The 20,628-nt window shown below is 47.2% G+C and overlaps 1 protein-coding gene across 1 annotated transcript in view; it reads left to right on the top strand.

Annotated features, from left to right (window-relative positions):
* Nucleotides 1–20,628, top strand: part of Slc7a8 (solute carrier family 7 member 8) — a 57,613-nt gene that overhangs the window by 16,415 nt on the left and 20,570 nt on the right. The window contains exons 2-3 of the mRNA XM_041634136.1: nucleotides 6,069–6,273; nucleotides 7,258–7,409. Coding sequence (XP_041490070.1) covers nucleotides 6,069–6,273; nucleotides 7,258–7,409 — 357 coding nt within the window. The remainder of the gene's footprint in view (nucleotides 1–6,068; nucleotides 6,274–7,257; nucleotides 7,410–20,628) is intronic.

The raw sequence follows: 20,628 nt of genomic DNA, 5'->3' as shown, positions 1-20,628 counted from the left end.
TGTCTCAAAAATCCTATAGATAGATAGATAGATAGATAGATAGATAGATAGATAGATAGATATAGAGATAGATAGATATAGATATATATTTGATCTTGAAAACATACCTAACATGACTATAAGTTTGATTGTTATAGATGACTTTTTTTTTCATTTTTTGAGACAGGGTTTCTTTGTGAAATAGTTCTCTCTGGAACTTGTAGACCAGGCTGTCTTCAAACTCACAGAGATCCTCCTTGCCTCTGTCTCCTGAGTGTTGGGATTAAAGGCATGTACCACCACTGCCCAGCTAGACGACTATTAATGTGTATTTTTATTATCATAAATAGTTTTTAAGAACTAAAACTTTACATTATATTTTTAAGTGAGCTAGCTGTATAGATACAATACCTTAAACAAGAGTAGAAATATATATATATATATATATACAGTATAACAAAAATAACCTTAAATTTGTATCAATATACAAAAATCCATACCAATGTAAAATATTTGAGACTAGTGGTTGTTCAAAAGTAAACTCAACAATCTACCCTTTTAAACACATCATTTCTGTTCTATATTCTTCCTTTTTTTCCTTCAGAAAGAAATCCCCGATTCTAATCTCCTTCATTTAGTTTTTTTCTTGACCATGACTAATAATAACTTGTAACCAATCCCTCTAAAGAATGACAAACATTCATAACCCACAAAATGACCAAAAACCACCCACCCTACCATTGTGTTCTCTAGACTTCTTCCTGTTGTCTGTAGACAATGGCATCTTTAGGGGACCCTGAGAAAATTGAGGTAATGGTCAAGTCCTGGGAGAGCTAGCTGCATTTTTTGTTTAATCTCTGTGTGATGGGAAAGTATAGAGCTTATCTGAAATCTTGACTGAAGTAGTCAGTGAGACTGGACCATATCAGCAAGCAGCTTTGAAGTTGTTCTGCTTTTTTGTTTGTATTTTGTTTTTCTAGACAAGGTTTCTCTGTAGCTTTGGAGCCTATTCTGGAGCTAGCTCTTGTAGATCAAGCTAGCCTCAAACTCACAGAGATCCACCTGCCTCTGCCTCCCAAGTGCTGGAGTTAAAGGTGTGTGCCACCCCAGAATTTTGAGGAAACTGTAGCAGAGGCATTTTGAAGCTAGATAACCTGGGTTACTTGTCTATATTGGTGTCTGGTTTTTTTGTTCTGAAAATACACAAAATTTTGAAGGTAACATATGTATCTGTATTAATACAAATATAGAATGTGAGGGGTATATAAATCAGCTAAAGATGTTTTTGTTTTATGATTGAATAGGTAAAGGCATTTGTCAACTTTATAAGTTTATTTAGACCATATAACCAAACCTCCATCCATGTCATATAAAAGGATGGCATGTAATAATAAATCATGAAGATTCTGTAGCCAACAAGATTGTTCATGTCTCTGTCCCCAGGCAGAGGGGTCAGCATATATGTCACCTGTCTTGTAGTTTGTTGTTGTTGTTGTTGTTTTCCTTTATGTCTGTAGCCAAGATTTTCAGGAAGTCTCCCCAGTCAAATTGATCTTTATTAATTTTGAAGAGAGCTATAATTTTTTGTTTCCTTTGGAAACATAACCTCTCCCCCAATACAACATATTTTCTGACTACCATTTTGAAGTTAAGGCATTCTTAAAATATATAGGTTGGTTTAATTTAATAGCTTCCAAAATACAATGCCTCTTAACAACAATTGTTTTTTTTATATATTATCATTTAATAACAAAACCCACAAAACACCATACATGATCCATGCTGTGCATTTCCCATCTTTATATGGCTTGTTCTTTTTATATTGCTTTGTTGCATAGCTGGGACTCTTAAAGGAGTCCCGCCTCTACACTGTGAGCAGTGGACTCTCTGTATGGGCCCCATGTTGGGAACCATTTGTAATGGGTCTTTTTTCTGTCCCACCAGCCAGCTCTCAAATAATGACATGGAGATTTGTTATTAATTATGAAAGCTCAGTCTATAGCTTAGGCTTGTTCCTACCTAGCTTTTATAACTTAATTAGCCCATTTATATTAATCTGTATTCTATTGTGTGGTGTTACCTCTCTGCCATCTTATACCTCCTGTTTCCTTTCCATGTCTCCTGGCTTCCCTGTGTGCCTCAATTCCTCCTCTTCTTTCTTTTCTCCCCAAAAATCCCACCTATACCTCCTGCCTAGCTATTAGCCATTCAGCTTTTTATTATACCAATCACAGCAAAACACCTTCACACAGTATCCAAATATCCCACAACACCTTCTGGGTCTCTGTTTTTTCATCTGTAAAATGGGGATAATAATACCTCACTTGTTTCCTCTGAGAAATAATTAGTCCACAGACCCCTCAACGATTAGCTAGTGCTGTATACCTCATCTGCCAGGGGACCCGGTGATGTGTGTACTCTGACAGTGTCCCAGAGGCTGCAAAAGCATTCACACTCCTGGTTGATTCTTATGGCTGTTTATTTGCCCGGAGCCCTTAGTAGAACATTGACTCTTCATTCCTGAGCAGGCAGAACTTTTAACAGGACACCCCACCTTCCCACCAAAACTGCTCTTCCCATTTTCAAGAAACGCCTGGGCATTTCCTCTTCTTCCATTTCACTACCTTAAGACCAAAGTCGACCCTTGTCTTTCTCCCAGTGTTGTTTTTCTAACCCTGAAGCTGATTTGTAGACTAAGCTTGTTTCTCTCTTCTTAGACGGCCCTTTGGATTCCTCTTGTGATAATCCCCAGATAGGAAGGAATTTACTGTCCTCTTCCAGCTCTGACTCTAATGTTCTCTGTTCCGAGCTTCCTGTCTTCCAGGGAATAGCAGAGCAGTTAGCTTTGGCAGGTGAACAATGTTTTTGCTTTCTTGTTTTGTTTTGAGACAGAGTTGAACACTGTACTTCAAGAACTGATCTCAAACTTGAGGCAATTCTCCTGCCTTGGCCTACTGAGTGCTGGGATGGTTAGTGTGAGCCAATACACTGCCCATCTTGAAGGATCACTTGACAGGATGACCAAGCCCTGGGGCCTGGAATACCTGACCTTTTAGTCTCTGCTAAGACAGCAGTTCATAGAGAGCGTGGTAACAAAGATGTCTTCTTGTCCTATCAAAGGACTTCACATAGCATGTGAGGAGGGAGGGGAAAGAAAGATGTCTGTAACAGCTGACCCCTTTTATCTGCCGCTTCTTGGCCTGATATTTGCATGTGAGCTTCATGTTGATGGGCTATTTCACCCTTTGGTTTTATTGCTATTTGTATCTCTGAAGGAAAACATGTTTGAAAGAGAATGTATTCTTATCTGTGGCTTTTTTATTTTGGAACAGGGTCTCACTTACAGCCCTAGCTGGCCTGGAATTTGCTACACAGACCAGGTTGGCTTTGAACTCACAGATATCTGCCTGCATCTGTCTCTTGAATACTGGGATTAAAGATTTGTGCTACCACCCTGGCCATTCTGATTTTAAAAATAAAATAAAATTTGAAAGCATGTATTTCAGTTTTAGTTGGGCTTTTTGGTTTTGTTTTGGTGTTTTTTGTTTGTTGGCCTGGTTTTTGTTTTTTTTTTTTTTTTTGACTTTTACTATTTTGGTCAGGCTGAACTCAAATTCAAAATCCTACCTCAGGGGCTGGAGTGACAGCTCAGATGTCAAGAGCACTGGCTGCTCTTCCAGAACACCTGGATTCAATTCCCAGCACCCACGTGGTGGCTTACAACCATCTATAACTGTAGTTTCAGGGGACCTGGCACCCTCTTCTGACATCTGTAGGAATCAGGCATGCATGTGGTCACAGACTTACATACAGGTAAAACACCCATACATATTAAATACACATACATGCATACATACATGTCCTGTCTCAGTATCCTGAATACTTCACGCTACATCTTTTCAGTTTGAGAAGTAACAACAGGTTTTACACATGAGAGGAGTAGAGGATTTAATGTGACTTTTCTTTTCTTCCCCTTTGATTCATAAAACTGTGTCCTTGGCCCTGACTGCAAATTGGACTTTGGGGGCCAGGCATAGTGTTGCGTCCCTGTGATCCTAACACTCAGAAAGCAGGGACATTGATTGGTGCAAGTTCAAGGATAGCCTAGTCTACTAGCCTGTGTATAGGAATTCCAGGCTAGCTAACTAATTGTATGGCACAACCTCATCTCAAAAGAAAAGACAATTGAATTTTGGCTTGGAAGTGGATGCCTTAGAAGTAAATTGAGGTGGAGTTCTGGCTCGTTTTGGAAAATGAAACATAAAACTTTATACCTTGAAAAAAATTGTTCACCAGGCAGTGGTGATGCATATCTTAAATCTCAGCACTCAGGAGACAGAGACAGGCAGATCTCTGTGAGTTTGAGGCCAGCCTAGTCTACAGAGCAAGTTCCAGGATAGCCAGGGCTACATAGAAAAACCCTGTCTTTAAAAAAAGAAAGGAAGGGAGGTATTTTTTAAAGACTTATTTTATTATTTTATGCATAGGAGTGTTTTGCCTGCATGTATGTATGTGCACCACATTCATACCTAGTGCCCTCAAAGATCAGAAGAGGGCTTCAGATTCCCTGGGACTGGAGTTACAGATGGTTGCAAGCCATATGTGGGTTCTGGGAATTGAACCCAGGTTTTCTGCAAGAGCAATAGTGCTCTTAACCACTGAACCAACTCTCCAGCCCAGACCTTACACTTTTTATCTCACTGATTCCAAACCCCCGAAGAAAGGTGAGACACTGTGGAGCCCGTAGGCTGGGGCAAGCTCTCCAGCCCTGCCTCTCACCTGAACCTAGCCAGTCTCTGCTTCAGGCATTGACCGGGGAGCTGGGAAGGGCGTGAGAAGGGAGCGTTCAGGGGACCTCATTTCCACCTTCAATGTAGAGATGAATGAAGCCAGTTTAGGAAGATGTGCGTCGGGACCATCCCTACCCTCCTCCCACCCTGCCCAGTGCACATGACCCAGGAGCCCCTTTCTGTGCCTGCTGCTGGCCTCTCTCTGAGAGGACTCCAACCCTGAGCATGCAGAAGTGGATTAGTGAAAAGAGCACCAGATTAAGCATCAGGAGACAGCTTTCAAGATCCAATTTTACCCATCAGTAGCTAAGGAATTTAGAGAAAGCCACTTAACCCCATGGTCTCTTCGCCTTTTGGTCGGTAAAGTGGAAATTCCTTTCCCTGAATTCTACGGGGTGATTCTGAGGGTCATATGACACCGCGGAGAGGGAGCCTCTGAAATATGGTGCTGAGTTTTGCACGTCCTGTGCTCTCAGAAGCCGTGGCTATAACAACTGTGACTGTTTGATAGGCTTGCTTCAAGCTCTGCAGCAAGGGTGGGGCTGTCACGGCCATGTAGAAACCAGCTTCTAGGCTATTGTCTCCACTCATCAATGTTTTGCTTATTTTAAACCAGGGTTTCACTATATAACCCAGGTTAACCTTGAACTCCTGATCCTCCTGCCTTGGCTTCTCAAGTGTTGGGATTCCAAGTATGGGTCACTATACCCAGCCCATAGTCACAAGTCATCATGGTATGTGGCCATAGTCTGTCCAAAAGAATTTGCCCTTTGGCTCATTTTTGAAGCTTTCTAGTCGGCAGATGGTCTCTGAGCAGAGCATGTTCCCAGTCCTTTCTTTTTAGCCAATTCTAAGAGCCTATCACTTTAGCTAGATACCTGAGTAGCCAGTTGGAGCAACCTGAGATTCAGTACTTGCTCCAGCCGTCACTACTGCGTGGCCTCACATAACTCATTTTGCTTCTCTGAAACTTGTTTTCCTCTGCTGAAAATATGAGCAATGTTATCTGACCCCCTAGGAGTTTCCCAGGGAATAAAAGAGACTTGTAAGTTCCTATGAATGTGTGTCAGTTCTCTGCCCTTTCCCTACTCGAGGAAGAATTGTTACTGGACATACCTGCCCAGAGTTCGTGGAGATCTTGGAGACATTTTAGAACCAGATCAGAGATAAGACCCTAGTAAGAATCATTGCCAGACATCATAACCCCCATCGCAAAGATGCTTCAGAATCATGTTAGAGATGGGATGACCCTGAGATGTCACCTGTTCTGACCTCACTGGATCTTTGTGCCTTGTGCAGGGAACATCATCGGCTCTGGGATCTTTGTCTCCCCAAAGGGTGTGCTGGAGAACGCTGGCTCCGTGGGCCTGGCTCTCATCGTCTGGATAGTGACGGGCATCATCACAGCTGTGGGAGCCCTCTGCTATGCTGAGCTGGGTGTCACCATTCCCAAATCTGGAGGTGACTACTCCTATGTCAAGGACATCTTCGGAGGACTGGCTGGGTGAGCAGATCTGGAGGTCTGGATGGCCTAAAGCTAATGTCCAATCTTTTGCGTATCAATATGACTCTGTCATCTAAAAATGTATTTATGTCATACTCATAGCTATCCTGGGATGCATGTGGTCCATGGGCTGCAAGTTAGTGCCACTGGTGGAGGGAAAGGAGAAATCTGGGACAGAAGGACCAGATCCAGAGTCCAAGGATGAGAGTTTCAAGTCCAATGTGTTGCCAATCACGTAATCAGTAGATGAGCCACACTGCAATTCTTATCTCTTCATTTAAGCCTAATAGGCAAGGCTCTATAAACAAAGAAAATGACAACAGTGACCACAGAATTCTAGGAAAAGTAATCACGAAAAGGAAGCCCTATACATGTGAAGGACATGTGTCCCCAGTCGGAGCATCCTGAGATGAAGCATCCCCCTCTTCACATTGCCAAGGATGGTGACCTCCTTCCAGAGTTCCAATCTTGAGTTTTCTTGGCTTCTCTAACACCGACTGAGGAACTCATCCATCACTAAAGGGCCAAAGTGTGTGCAAGGTGCTTGCCCTGAAGACTCCTGTCTGATACCTCCCTGGCAACTGCTTACGTAGCCACACCTTTAGGGTGTTCTGCTTATCAGAATTCTGGGGTTGCATACTTACTTTTTCAACCCTTGGACGTAAAGGGCTAACGTTGCAGAGAGGATTGAAGGGGAAAGGAGAAAGCCCAAACACCAGGATGTGTGTCAGCATTAGCTGAAATGTATGGAGGACTTTGCCGATACATCATGTCATCGGTGTTACAAAGGACTTGGGATCTCATTTGGGATAGGGCAAGAGCTGGCCTCTTCAGTATCTCTAGAAACAAAAGGAGAAATATGCCTTTAATCCACTGGTATTTGCTCATTTGCTCAAGACTTCCCCCATCCCTGCCCCTTACCTGACTTCTGATGACTCTGGCTCACTGCCCTGGCAGCCAGTGATTTTGCTGTTCTTCCTTTAGGTTCCTGCGGCTGTGGATTGCTGTGCTAGTGATCTACCCCACCAACCAAGCTGTCATCGCCCTCACCTTCTCCAACTATGTGCTGCAGCCGCTCTTCCCTACCTGCTTCCCCCCGGAGTCTGGCCTGCGCCTCCTGGCTGCCATCTGCTTGTGTAAGTGGCATCCGGACCTCACTTCAGCCTCTTTCAGTCTTCCTGACGACCTTCATGTCCTGGTTTCTCCTTTCTTTCTTCATTCTCTCTCTCACTTTCTCTCTCTCTCTCTACTTTCCATTCCATACGAATGTGTTTTGGATGAGTGCATTCTCCAGAGTTACCTCTAGTGTTGCATAGAAAGCCAGGTATGGTGTCACATGCCTGGAATCCCAGAACTTGGAAGGCAAAGGTAGAAGGATATTGAGCTGGTGGCCAGCACAGGCTACATAGTGAAAGCCTATCACAAACAAGAAGTAGAAATAGCTTCTTGGAGACACAGTCGCTTTTGATGCTAGGACATTGGCCCTTTCACCTCTGCGATCTGATTTCCGATTGGAGCCTCATGGCCATGATTACCTCATGGATTCATAAGGTAAGATGGGCCATATTATTATTTTCCTAAGGATAGAGCAAGTGACTTTCTAGGAGGCAGATCCTGCATGGAGTCCAGGTCTTTGGAGTCCTTGGTCTTCCAGTACAGTGGTGCTGGCTTCTGCAGCTGCTGAGAAGACCCCGATAACCTCGTGGCAGGTAGTTGTGACAATTTAGAGATTGCAAACTCACGAACCTTGTGAACTGTGTCGGAGGAGAGTTTATCCTTTGTCTGTGCCCTAGATAAGTTTTTGGTTTGGTTTGTTGTTGAGACAGGGTTTCTCTGTGTAGCCCTGGCTGTCATAGAGCTCTATATGTAGACCAGGCTGGCCCCAAACTGACTGAGATCCAGCTGCATCTACCGTCTGAGTGCCTGGATTAAAGGTGCGTGCCACCATGCCTGCCTTGGATGAGTTACTTTGATTCGTTGTGTGTTTGAAATGGTGGGAAAGCCTTGTAGGCATGGTTAGGATTAATTGGCTGCAGTGAAAACCCAGGATGGGAAGAGGCTTGCAAGGTGGACTCAGCAGATCTTCGTGAGAAAGGTTCTGTGGAGCCGACTTCTAGGCTCTGACAGCAGTGATCTCGGTGGGATGGGATGCTCCGTGTCTTTACTCACACACCAGTTCCTCAAGCAACTGCTTGGGTTTCAGGGGCTGCACTCAAAGGTTGGCTTGGGGCCTGCCTTCAGTACACAGCTTCTAACAGTGTGGCGACCAGCCTTACTATTCATTTCCAGGTCCAGCCATTGTCCTTCTGTCTTGCTGGTGTGATAGGATAAGAGGGACCCGCCACTCTAGACAATCTCCCAGGACAGGCATCTGAGACCATAGCAAAAGGGCTTTGTTTGGTGGTGGAGATTGGCCCTGACGTAGACCCTACACATAGGCAAGGTGAACTATGAGGCCGAACCCCCTGTTTGGGGCAGTGGTCACATGTTTTGTCTGGTCTGCTTACAGACCAGAGGTAAATGAGTGTGCGCCCCCTCAACTCTACTCCACACATTCTGATTGCTTGGCCAAGCTGTCTGCCTCCTTGCGAGATCAAATCATGCATGGTAAGCAATCCTGTGTGTGCATCAGGAGGGTATCTGTTAGGAGCACAGATCTTTCTGTACCTCAACCTAGCCCGAAGAAGAGTTGTGGTTCATGGGTATTAGTATCACTAACTTGCTTCATAGCTGGAGGTAGAGCTGGGGGTAGTGTAGGAAAGCGGGAGAAGTTGCTGCTTCTGCCTTCAGCCCAGCTAACAAGGGGGGATGGAGAGAGCACATGAGTGGCAGCTGCTGTGTCTGTGACTTGTGCACAGAGTCAGCTTCCTCCTTCCCGCTGATGCTACCAAAGTCTCAGACAAGAAGGCTCCTCTGACCCTCTCCTAGAAACCCAGAGCTCCACAGCTATGAGGTTCCCTCCCCCTGCCCAGGAGAGGAACCAGACCACACTATGCTGTTCCTTTACCACAGACAGCCATGGGTTTGACACTTTGCACAGTGACTCTGAAGTCGTGAGGTCTGTGCACGCACACACACCCTGCCCCGGCTAGGACGGTCCCAGCCCTTCCAGGTGGTAAAATGAGCTCCTCTCCAGCCAGCTCCAGAGAGGCAGGCAGCATACAGTGCACTCCAGGCCTGCCCTCCCTGGACACTGCCCAGACAAGTCAAGAAAAACTGGAGACACTTGCTGTCTCCCTTTCCTGCCTTCAAAGAGCTAATAAAGTCTCCGTGGCCCTCCCCTGCCTCCTGAGTGGAGCTGCAAGGAGAGTGGCTCCAACTGAGCAGAGCCAGCCTTGTCCTCCGGGAACAGTCATTTTTCACTATCCTTGAGATGTGTGTCTAGATAGTATTCCAGCAGGAAAATCTTAAACTCCGTTAGGGGACTCCCGGAGATGGAAGCCAGGTCCCAGATGTTCCGAGCCTGTGTACAGAGGTTCTGGTCTCTGGTTTGTTGAATGTCATTTTGCTTTGGGAAATAGGGGGTGGGGCTCACCATGTAGCCCAAGTTAGCTTTGAATTTGCTACGTAGGCCAGGCTGACCTCAAACTTGCAGCAGCCTTCCTGCCCCAGCCTCTCTGACGCGGGATTCATAAGCACCACCTCTCTACTAGTGCTTTATTAAAAGCCCACGTTGGAGCCTTCTTCAATAGTCTCTCGGGGCAGCCCATGTTGAAAACACTTTATCGATGCCATGCTTCATGATGCTGGCATCTTTGGGGCAAGGGAGCTATTGAGATGTGATTTTGCTATGTAGCAGGTAGCCCTGGTTGGCCTGAAACTTAATATATAGGTCAGGCTACCCTGAAACTCAATGTATTGACCAGGCTATCCTCCAGACCTTGAACCTGTAGCTTTCCCCTGTCATGTCTGGTCAGATCCATGTCCTGCTCTATGACAGGGCTCTACCATGTAAGCCAAGTCACCTTTGAATTTACTATGTAGCCTAGCTTTGAACATGACATTCTCCTGCCTTGGGTTCCTGAAGGCTGAGTTTCCAGTGGGTGAGGGTGCCACCAGCACCCTGGTATTGTGACATCTTATTCCAATACTCCTTCCCAGCATGGCCACTGTCATCCAGTGTCTCCTATCCTCTCAGCAGGTGCCAGGTCACCAAGCTCTGTGAAACAGTCTCCATGTAAAGGTGGAAGCAGGATGTCACCCAGCTTCAGCATACTTTTGAGAGAAGCAGCAGAGAGTGTCTTAGTTAGGGTTTCTATTGCTGCGGTGAAACACCGTGACCAGAGAGCAAGCTGAGGAGGAAGGGGTTTATTTGCCATACACTTCAGCACTATTGCTTATCACTGAAGGAAGTCAGGGCAGGATCCTGGAGGCAGGAGCTGATGCAGAGGCCACGGAGGGGAGCTGCTTACTGGCTTGTCTCCATAGCTTGCTCAGCCCATATTCGTTGAGAACCCAGGACCACCAGCCCAGGGATGGCACCACCTACCAGGGGTTGGGCCCTCTCGCATTGATCACCAAATGAGAAAATGACTCACTTTCATAGGGGCATTTTCTCAGCTGAGGCTCCTTCCTGTGATGACTGTAGCTGGTGTCAACTTGACATACAAAACCAGCCAGTACAAAGAGCATAGATGGGGGGGGGAGGGGGATGGGAACATTTACTCCGGAAACTTTGCTTTTCGTTGTCTTCTTTGGCTGATGATTGACTGGACCTACTGAGTCATGAGAGGTTTGAAGAAAGGCCACCCTTGGTGGAGCAGTCAGTCACTGGTCCATAATGTGGGGCACAAAGGAGAGTGGGTGTGACAAAGCCTGGGCCCACTGCTGGGATGGGATCGTTTTTGGAAGAAATGGTTTTCTGAAGAAAAGAATTTCTGAAGAGAAATGAAGTTGGGACAAGCCAAATAGGGGTGGAGAGGCAGAAAGAACCTGATGTAACTGGCTTGCCTGCCCAGAGCCTGGAGGGAGTGGGGGAAGAGGACAAGAGGAAAAGAAGGAACTGCAGATTTGGACCTGCTTGTGCAACCACCACAGCACTGTTTGAGTTATTCTATTATTTAGGTCAAAGCTGATTACTTGCTGCTGAATCAGCAGAATATCCCTGGGCACCAGGCAGTAATAAAAGAAAGCATTTTACATTTTAATTTGATGAAAAGCCTTTCTCTCTGGCCTCCCAGAGCAAGCATACTGGGGGGAGTGGGTTAAAACTCGGTTTGGACGCACCTGCTTTTGTGATTTGTTTCTCTTGGTTATCTACAAAGTTCCAGTAGAACCATGAAATAAATTACAAAAGAGTCCTAGTGACACACCTCCTCGCTGCCCTCGCCCTACCCCTGCACCCGCTTATGGAGGACAGGTCCCCCCATTCTAACCCATCTACTGAGGTGTAATGAGGTGTGTAGATGCAGTGTCGGCTGTTGCCTCTCCAGCTCGCCCTTCTGTCGTGTGGGCCCATCTTCTGGGTGTTCAGTGGCTTTCTAGAGTTAAAAGACAAAATTCAAATGAGTTAGCTGGTCTAGGACCCAAGCGATTCTCCTGCCTCAAGCCTCCCAGATACCCACTGGTGCACACCAGCAACTTCAAAATCCCACTTAAGTTTGATTTGTCTTCTATAATCAGGAAACAATTCTTTCCACGAAACAGACTAAGTCCTGGGGGTGTGGAGAGATGGCTCAGCATCAGTTAGGCACGCTTGCTGCTCTGGGAGAGGACCAGCGTTCACTTCCCGGCAACCGCATCACTTTGGTGACTCACAGCCATCTATATATAACCCTAGCTCGAGGGACTCACACACCCTGGTCTGGCCTCCTGGCACTCTCGTGTGCATGCACATACAAGTGTGCAACACACACACACACACAGAGAAGCATATATTTTTTTACCCTGGAAAAAAAAGAATAAGATTTCTAATGTCCTAACAGACAAAGTTGGTTTTTATAGACAGAGAAGGGCTTGAAGACAGCAGAAACAAAAGTCAAAAAAGCAGATCAGTAATTCACAGCTATTGTCCTTATAAATTAAGGCATGGGAGACATGGTGACAAGAAGCAGCTGATTAGCTTACCATCCAGTTAGTTCAGATTATTCCTTTTTATATGGGTTAGAACAGGGGGGAATTTGTCATACTGATTGGATGTGACATCTTTCGAAACTGTGGCTGAGCCTCAGAAGGTCGGATAAAGTTTGCTGAAGCACGGATGACTTCATTTTGAGGTTCGGCCTGGTGTTGGGGCCCCAGTGCAGGGGCTCAGGGCAAACATGGCCTCCTGTAACTTTCCTTTAACAACTGTCATAAGCAGTGGCTGCGGTGGCTCAATGGGCGCTGGGTCTACAGGGTGCCCTTTCATAGTCTGTCCTCTGAGTCTTGGCCAGGGCTTGGAGGTGTGCGCTGGGAGGAACCCAAGGTCTCAAACACGCCTAAGTAAGATTTCTACCACCAAGCCACACCCTAGCCCTCCTCTAAGAATCCCGTTTCCCAACCTTTTTTGGTTTCTGCCTCTTTCTTCTCTTGGAGATCGGCATGCATTTAAGATAGTCCCTAGCTCCATTCCTTTTCTTTTGGGCCTAAAGTCACTGCCCAACGTTTTAATGACAGTGCTGTCACTCACGGACTGCTTGGAGATCTTGCCCTACAGAAATTCCTTCTTCTCGCCCTGTGGAGAAAGGAGCACGTAGCAGGGAGCACCCTGCCTGCATAGCTGAAGGGAAAAGCTTCTTATCCTGGGCTCCATCTCCCAGCAGGAGATTCCTAAGAGATTCCATCCCTCCGCAGAGATTCCTAAGAGATTGCTGCTCCCAGGCTGCAGACTTTTCCCCATTCCCTGAGCTCTTTGGAAGGGGAAGAACTTCAGGCATTTCTTCTAGACCTGAGTCACTCTCAATCCCTCCGCAGAGGCCCCAGCTGCCTGGAGCAGGACGCTGCCCTGTTTTGCAAGCCTTCTGCAAATTAATCCCTTGACACGGAGGCTTCAGCAGGATCTAAATCCCCTGTTCATCTTCTCTTGAACCTTCACATTCTCTAGACTCAAACTTCTTATGCTCAGATGCCTGGATGGCTCTTCCTTCTTGCCTTTCCCTTGCCCCCAGAAGACTTCTCTAGCCAGTAGACAAAAGCAGAGTTTGAAGGACATGAGGGTTATATTCAGCAAGAAAGAACAGCATATATATATATATATATATATATATATATATATATATATGGAACTCCTAAGGCATTTGAGCAGGAACACATGATTTGTTGAGGAATGGCATGTGATAAAGTTCACACTTGGATCAAAGAAGACAGTGAAACATAGAAACAGGCCAAACGTTTGTCCAGACTGAGAAGGTGGTCGTGGCCTGAACAAAAACTGGTCTCACAGAGATGCTGGGCTGTCGGAAGCAGGACATTTTAGGGGCGGAAGCAACCTTTTTAGCACTGAGGAGTAGGAGTGTGGGGCGCCTTATAAGTCAGAATGAAGTGCGTAAGCTAGTCATGCCCCGTGCTGGGTGACAATGGGCAGCTGGGATGTGTTCTCTCTGCCTCTGCCTTCCAGGTCCTCCCAGGGTCCTGCTGGGTACTGCGCAGGTTTCTGCTCAGAAGTCTTCCTCCGGGTGGCTATCCCAGGATCCTGCTAAAATGGCCACTATAAAACAGTGAAGCCAGAGGTGGGGATGTGACTCAGCGGTGGACACTGACTAGAGGCACAAAACTTTTGGTTTGATCCCCAGCACCATGACAAAGTGAAGAAAGAAAATACTAGTAACTCTGAAAACACTTCCTTCTTGGGAAGTACTAGAGAGATGAGACTCACCACACTGTCCAATAGTTACTAAATACCCATAATACACCAGAGACTGTTCTCAGTAGGCATGCTACAAAAACAGAAAAAAAAAAGCTTTATTTTGCCAGGTGTCATGATACACACACACACACACACACACACACACACACGCAATCCCAGCATTCATAGGCTAAGGCAGGAGAACTATCACAAGTTTAAGGCCATCCTGGACTACAGGGTGAGCTCTGGGCTAACCTGGGCTACAGAGTGAGACTCTAAAACAAGCCATTTGAAAATAACCAGGCAGTGTCCAGCACAGTTTGAAAAACTGAATGGGCTGGAGCAGGAAAATGTTCTCAAACGTGGTCCTTTTGATGGGACTGCAGGCTGTTTAATATCACCACATCATAGGATAAACAGTAAGAAATATCAAGACCAAGCTTGGTGGTGCGCACCCTTAATCCCAGTACTCAGTAGGCAAAGGCAGGAGGACCTTTGTGAGTTCAGGGCCAACCTGGTCTACATATTCAGGATATCCAGGGCTACCTAGAGAAACTCTGTCTAAAAAATGCAAAACAAAGAAATACAACAAAAGTGGGGGCCCCGTCCCGAAGGGGTCAGCTGTACCCCAAGGTAAAGCAGGAAGGCACTTAAGGATTTCAAAACAGTAACACTACCAGAGCTGCATTTAGAGGAGTCTGCTGCACAGGAAAGAATGGGAGGCCCTTGGGAGAAAGGCCAGGGGCAAGGAACCTGATTGCGCTGGAGGTGACTCATGGTGGGTGTTAATGGATTCGGCGTTTAGACAGTAAAATTGCCAGGATTGTTGAGTGTGGTGGTACATGCCTTTAACATAACCACTCGGGAGGCAGAAGCAGGCTGATCTCTGTGAGTTCGAGGCCCCCCCAGGTTTACGTCACTAGCCCAGGCTAGCCAGTACTACATAGTGAGACCCTGTCTAAAAAAATACAAAAATGAGCACCAGGATTAGGTGGAAGATTCAAAGAGCACACATTTTTCTTTTAAGGGGTTCTATGTAAATAAATCAAGGACGGCACTAGGTCTTATTTCAGTGTTTTCTCCGGCTCGGGAGTTGGCTGCTCTCCCTGCCATCCGTCACTCTCAAGAGCCTTTACCAGGACTCGAAGAAGGCGCCCCCTGTGCCTTTGGACTTTGACTACAGGGCCAGAGTAAATGCCCACATCTTAGTGCTATTTCGCCTCCATTTCCTGTCAGGCCTCTGAGGTGTTTCTGTTTCCTGATGCCCTGGAAATCAGGGTGTCTCAGTCAGTCACCGTATGTGTCTAAGCAGGGACTCAGTTTTGATCTACGATAAACAGAACAACTAATAGCACGGGGCTTTATATTTTATATGTCATAGTAAGCAATTGCATATATCACAGAGACCTCGGTGGCCATGTTCCCTAGAGACCCATTGGTTTCAGACGCTTGGGGCTCCTGGTTTGTGTCCTGCCTGTCCTCAAGCCAGGGTTTGGCTGCCCCTGGCCTCCTGAGAAGAACCTCTGTCTGGTCTCACTGTGCTTGGCTGTCTCTGACCCAGGTCGCCTCCCTTTCCAGCCTCCGTCAGCATCTCTCCTAGATCCTGCCTTTCTTTTCACTACTGGACTGGAGTTTGCTAAAGCTCCCACTCTGAACACGGCAAAGCGAAGGGCTTGTTTCTGTGACTGGTTCCACCCTGTTTGTGGAAACGAGGGAGAAACCCAAGGGTTCCTGAACCAAATCTTCAGGAGAGTCCCGCTTCCAGCAGGAAGATTCCCTTCCTTACTTGTGCCAAACCAGCATGGATTCCCTCTCCCCTTCTGTTGCCATTCTCAGGGCTCACTTAGGTTTCCCAGGGGAACCCATGGCTGTGATTTATAAAATCATCTGCTGGCGGTCTGGAGCTTTTCGGGATTAACGTTCTATGCCAGATTTATATCACATGCCACTCAGAGGACTTAAGGAATTATAAGGGTGGGGCCCTCCTGCTACTGAATGCAAGGGACAAGGTTAGCGAGTTTGAAAGTTAGCCGCCCTCACAGTTGGGATAGCTGAACCATCTCGGGAACATACAGCACGGTCCAGGTTTATACATCTTGGTGAACACCAAGTCCTACCAGACCTCCTACGACCCACCCCAGCTCCCCAAGACTATGATAAAGAGCCAGTCAAAGCCTGCTGAGCAACTTAGACCCAGCAGAAGCAGCCATCAGCCTTGCTCGGTGTCCAAGGCATCAGCTCTGAGAGCTGGGAAATGAGACAAGAAACTTCAGACACAGTTGGAAAGTGAGGAGTCGGGTTAAAATGAGGCTCCATGAGTGGCGTGGCTGGCATGTCGTTTTTGCCCTCTCTACTGCCCCACCCAACTCAGAGCCATGTTTAGCCAGCACTGAAGAAAGAAGTACTCGGCTCTCAGAAAATGCTGAGCGAGGTGTTCAGACTTCTTGGCTAAACAAAGTACTAAGTGGTGATTCAGCAGAAACTCCAGGTCTAGCTTCTGGCACTTGAGAGGAAAGGACATGAAGAAAGGGGAAGAGAGGAGGAGGTGGCACAGCAGGAGCTCCCAGTGTCCAGGAGAAGCTGTGCCAGGCATGACCTCCAGAAATGCCGGCTGTCAGCTAGCCACTCTCCTCCTCTGAGCGCTTGTCCTTGAAGCTGAGAGGAAACCGCACCAAGACCCTCTTCTTCCTATAAAAGGGAGCTCTGAGGTTTCTAAATTGTCAGTGCAACAAGATGAAAGCGACTTGGGAAGGAACATATATTCCGCTTTGGTGGGCAAAATCTATTTCAAAACCAAACCACCACTACATACTTCATAGCAGGTCTCAGGATCAAAGCGCCATTCATGAAGAAAGGCCGCTTTGATTGTTGGGATGTCGTGGCTCTGTTTTGATGCTTTGTCTCGGCTGTCGGGTTATTTACATCTATAGCTTCCTGCAGTCACGTTGTATCACATGTTCAACAATGCCAGCGTTTGTTGTAGGTACGCAGGGTGCCTGAAGGCTTTATGATGTGGCTCCTCACCCCATGTGAGAACTGTCTCCAGGTGGTGGCACACACTCGTGTTCCCAACACTAGGGAGGCAGCTGCAGGAGGATCAAGAGTTCCCAGCCAGGCTCAGCCACACAGTGAGTTGGAGGCTTGCTTCAGTTCCATGAGAGCCTGCCAAACGGGGGAAAAAAAAAAAAAAGAAGGAAGAAAGAGAAAGAAAAGAAAAGAAGAAAAAGGTTTCACTGGGGGTGATATCGGGGTAGTTCTTGGAAGCTAGTTCCCTGTCTTCCCTTCCTACTCTGCACCCGTCCATCCACTTAAACCTCTTTAAGAAACCAGTCGCTCAGTCCTGCAGCTTTCTGGGCAGAACCGGATCTTATCTCGGGCTCCGGTTGTGTGCCTTAGAACCCTAAGCACTATTTTCTCTGCCTATCAGTGCCTTTTGGCAGCCAGCAACAGTTCCCTCCGAGATCTGGAAGGGGATGAGGTTAGACGTGCCCAGTATTTCCACGATTAGAAACACGTGCCCAGTTCCTCCTCTGAGTGGTGGAAGCAGCCAAGCACCCCTTGTCCAGCCTATCACAAAGCTAAATGTGGTCACACCCTCTCCGGCCACTGGGACGGTATCCCAGCAGCCTCATGGACACCCTACAGGGCTGTGCACACAGATACCTTGTACTTCTGCCACAGAAGCAGGGGTTGTTGGCCAGAGCACGGCCGAGAAGTGCGTGCCCCGGCCTAAGGTGAGACCGTGACATCAGCCTTCCTGGCACCCCACTCACCCTGGCCAGGTGGAATTTATAGCTGGTTCAGTCGGCTGGATGCTCCATCCCGGAAAGGTGCTTATTTTGAAGTTCTGGAGAGGAACAGGGTGTTCTGGTTTCTACAGAGTGACGTCACTGCTTCCCTTTTTCAGCAGCTGTCTGCTTATTGCCTTGCATCTTTCTCTTTCTGTCCTGGCTTTCACCTTCCTCCCGTCTGCTCCTCTCTGCCTCCTTTTCTGTCTCGTTTGCCTTACTTCCCCTTTGCTCCCTACACCGGTTCTCATAGTCTCTCTTCTTCACCATCCGTCTTTATTGCCTCTGGTACACCCACTCATCCTCCACCTCCTCTCCCTGTCTGTCTGTCTGTCTTCCTTCCTTTCTTTCTTCCTTTCTTTGAGATGGGGTCTGTTTATATAACCATAGCTACCCTAGAACTCAGTATATAAAATGGGCTGGCCTCAGGTTTGCCTCTGTCTTTGCCTCTACCTCCTAAGTGCTGGGATTACAGGTATGTGCCCCACCCAGTCGTTCCCTCTTCCCCTTCTACATAACACTGTTTTCACTTCCCTAAAAAGGTGAGGAGAAGCCTACTTCTGGCAATATTAAACATCAATAAGCTTTCCCAAGTTGCCTCCAGTTCTGTCCTGATTAAGATATTCAAACTAAGCCAGGCATGATGTCATATAACTGAAACAGTGGAACTCTTGGGACTGAAGTGAGTTCGAAGTCAACCTGAACTACATAGGAATATTCTATCTTTAAAAAAAAATCACAGAGGACTAGAAAGATGGCTCACGAGGAAAGTGCTTGCTGCATAAGCATGAGGACCTCAGCTCCCATCCCCACAGCATCCATGTAAAAAGCCAGAGGTAAATGTGTAGTCCCAGAGCCGGAGGCAAAGACAGGAGGATCTGGGGCTTGCCTGGCGGGCCAGTGTAGCCAGTTGGTGAGCTCCAGTTTCAGCGAGAGACCCTACGCCAAAAAGTAGGGGGAAAACAATAAAGACATCTACTGAATGTTGGCCCCTCACCCTCATGCGTATGCATGCTTCCTCATACATGTGCGCATGCACACAGTCCCACACATTCATGCATCCATAGAGAGAGAGAGAGAGAGAGAGAGAGAGAGAGAGAGAGAGAGAGAGAGCAGCTGTGGTGGGGCACACCTGTAGTCTCTGCACTTGGGAGGTGCAGACAGGAGGATCAGCAGTTCAGAGCCAGCCTGAACTACGTGAGACTGTAACTCAAAATACATACATACACACATAAACGCAAATGGGGTTCCCCAAGCTCAGAGGGAATGTGGGGTTTGTGATGTAAGGGCAGAAATTCAAGTCACTCACGGCAAAGGGCTTCTGAGGATCAGCTTGGCTGTTCCCTGCTTTGGTGTGCTTCTTCCTGCTGCTCGGAGTGTCACCTGGAATTGGGGCCAAGTCGGTATCTTTGGGTGACAGACTCAGTTCCACACTACAGCAGTGAGCATGGGTACCTCCAGCAGGAGCTGAGGAGGCGGGTGACAGGAAAGGAATGGTTACTGGGTGATGAAACACCCAGGCTGGGCCTTAGCCAAAGGACTGGGGGAGCCATCCCATCGTGATTTTGCCACTCAATAGCTGGGGTCTTATTTACTCGCATAAAATGAGGTTTGGGTCCCTTGAGGTCATTCTTCGGAGGCTAGAAATATGCATCTAGGGAGTGGGGCACAGACCTGCAGACCTAGCTAGAGAGTAGAGCATTGGCCACATATCTGGTCCGTTTATCTCTAAACAAGCCATCGAGCCCTCTCTCCAAATAGCCTCATCCCTGTTTGCACTGTCAGCCTGAATGGACAGCTTCAGGGCCAGCAGCCGGTTGGACAGGATGGAGATTGAGGAGCATGTTTGTGGCTTCCTGAGAATGATATAGCATGACCCTTTGATCCACAGGAAGCCAGAGTCCACATCCAGAGGCATGGCACACCTGAAAATAGCTTCTGAGTACTGGGTGAGGATGGCCTGGACCTTGTCAGCTTTCTTCTGGGGAAGAGAAGTGGTCAGCCTACACACACCCCAATCTGCCCAACATCACAGGCAATCACCAGCCCTGTTTCATAGAATTGTTCCTTCATTAAAAAAAGAAACCACCTGTGATACTCCTTGAGCAGCACAGTGAAGTCCCAGCATTTGGGAGGCAGAGGCAGGAGGATCTCTGTGTGTTTGAAGCCAACCTGGTCTACAGAGCTAGTTCCAGGACATCAAAGGCTACACAAAGAAACCCTGTCTCCAAAAAACAAAACTGCTTCACTCAGAACATGCTCCGGGATCTCACTAGCTACTGCCTAGCAGGGTCACTGATGGCTGTGTCGATGGCCGCTGCTGGCCCTGAGGAGGTCCCCAGCAGCAGCTTTCTGTGGGGCATTCCCTCTTAGCAGCTGGAAGCATATGAGCTAGCCATTTGTTTCACTGTCCTCCCATTTCTGGAGGCTGAGGCACCATTGAGCATCTCGGCTTCTGGTCCAGTCTTCCATCCACTAGCTCCACAGCCCCTGCGCCATCCTGAGGTCTCTTGTCCCATGTTTCTAGATAGCTTGGGTTCAAGGCCCCAGGGTGGGTGAGTTGTAGAGGACGAGCATGAGAAAAGAAGAGACCAGTTGGGAATTGAGAAGAAGCAGGCATGAAGGGAGCAGAGTTGGGAAGACAGGAAGAAGTGCCAGGGGTCAGTCAGACAAGGCAACAGTGCGTAGTATGGCCTGGAGTGTGATGTGGCCTCTCTTGTAATGAAATGAGTGTATATGTGTGTACCTTTATCCATTGATCCATCCTACTGGCCTGATACAACCTCTTTAAAACCCACCCTA

This window comes from Microtus oregoni, unplaced genomic scaffold, assembly GCF_018167655.1.
Source record: "Microtus oregoni isolate MIOR12 unplaced genomic scaffold, Mior012 000045F_ref0000178, whole genome shotgun sequence".
Classification (NCBI taxonomy): Eukaryota; Metazoa; Chordata; class Mammalia; order Rodentia; family Cricetidae; genus Microtus; species Microtus oregoni.
Note: the sequence above shows the minus strand (reverse complement) of the source record. Positions and strands in the feature narration are given on the sequence as shown.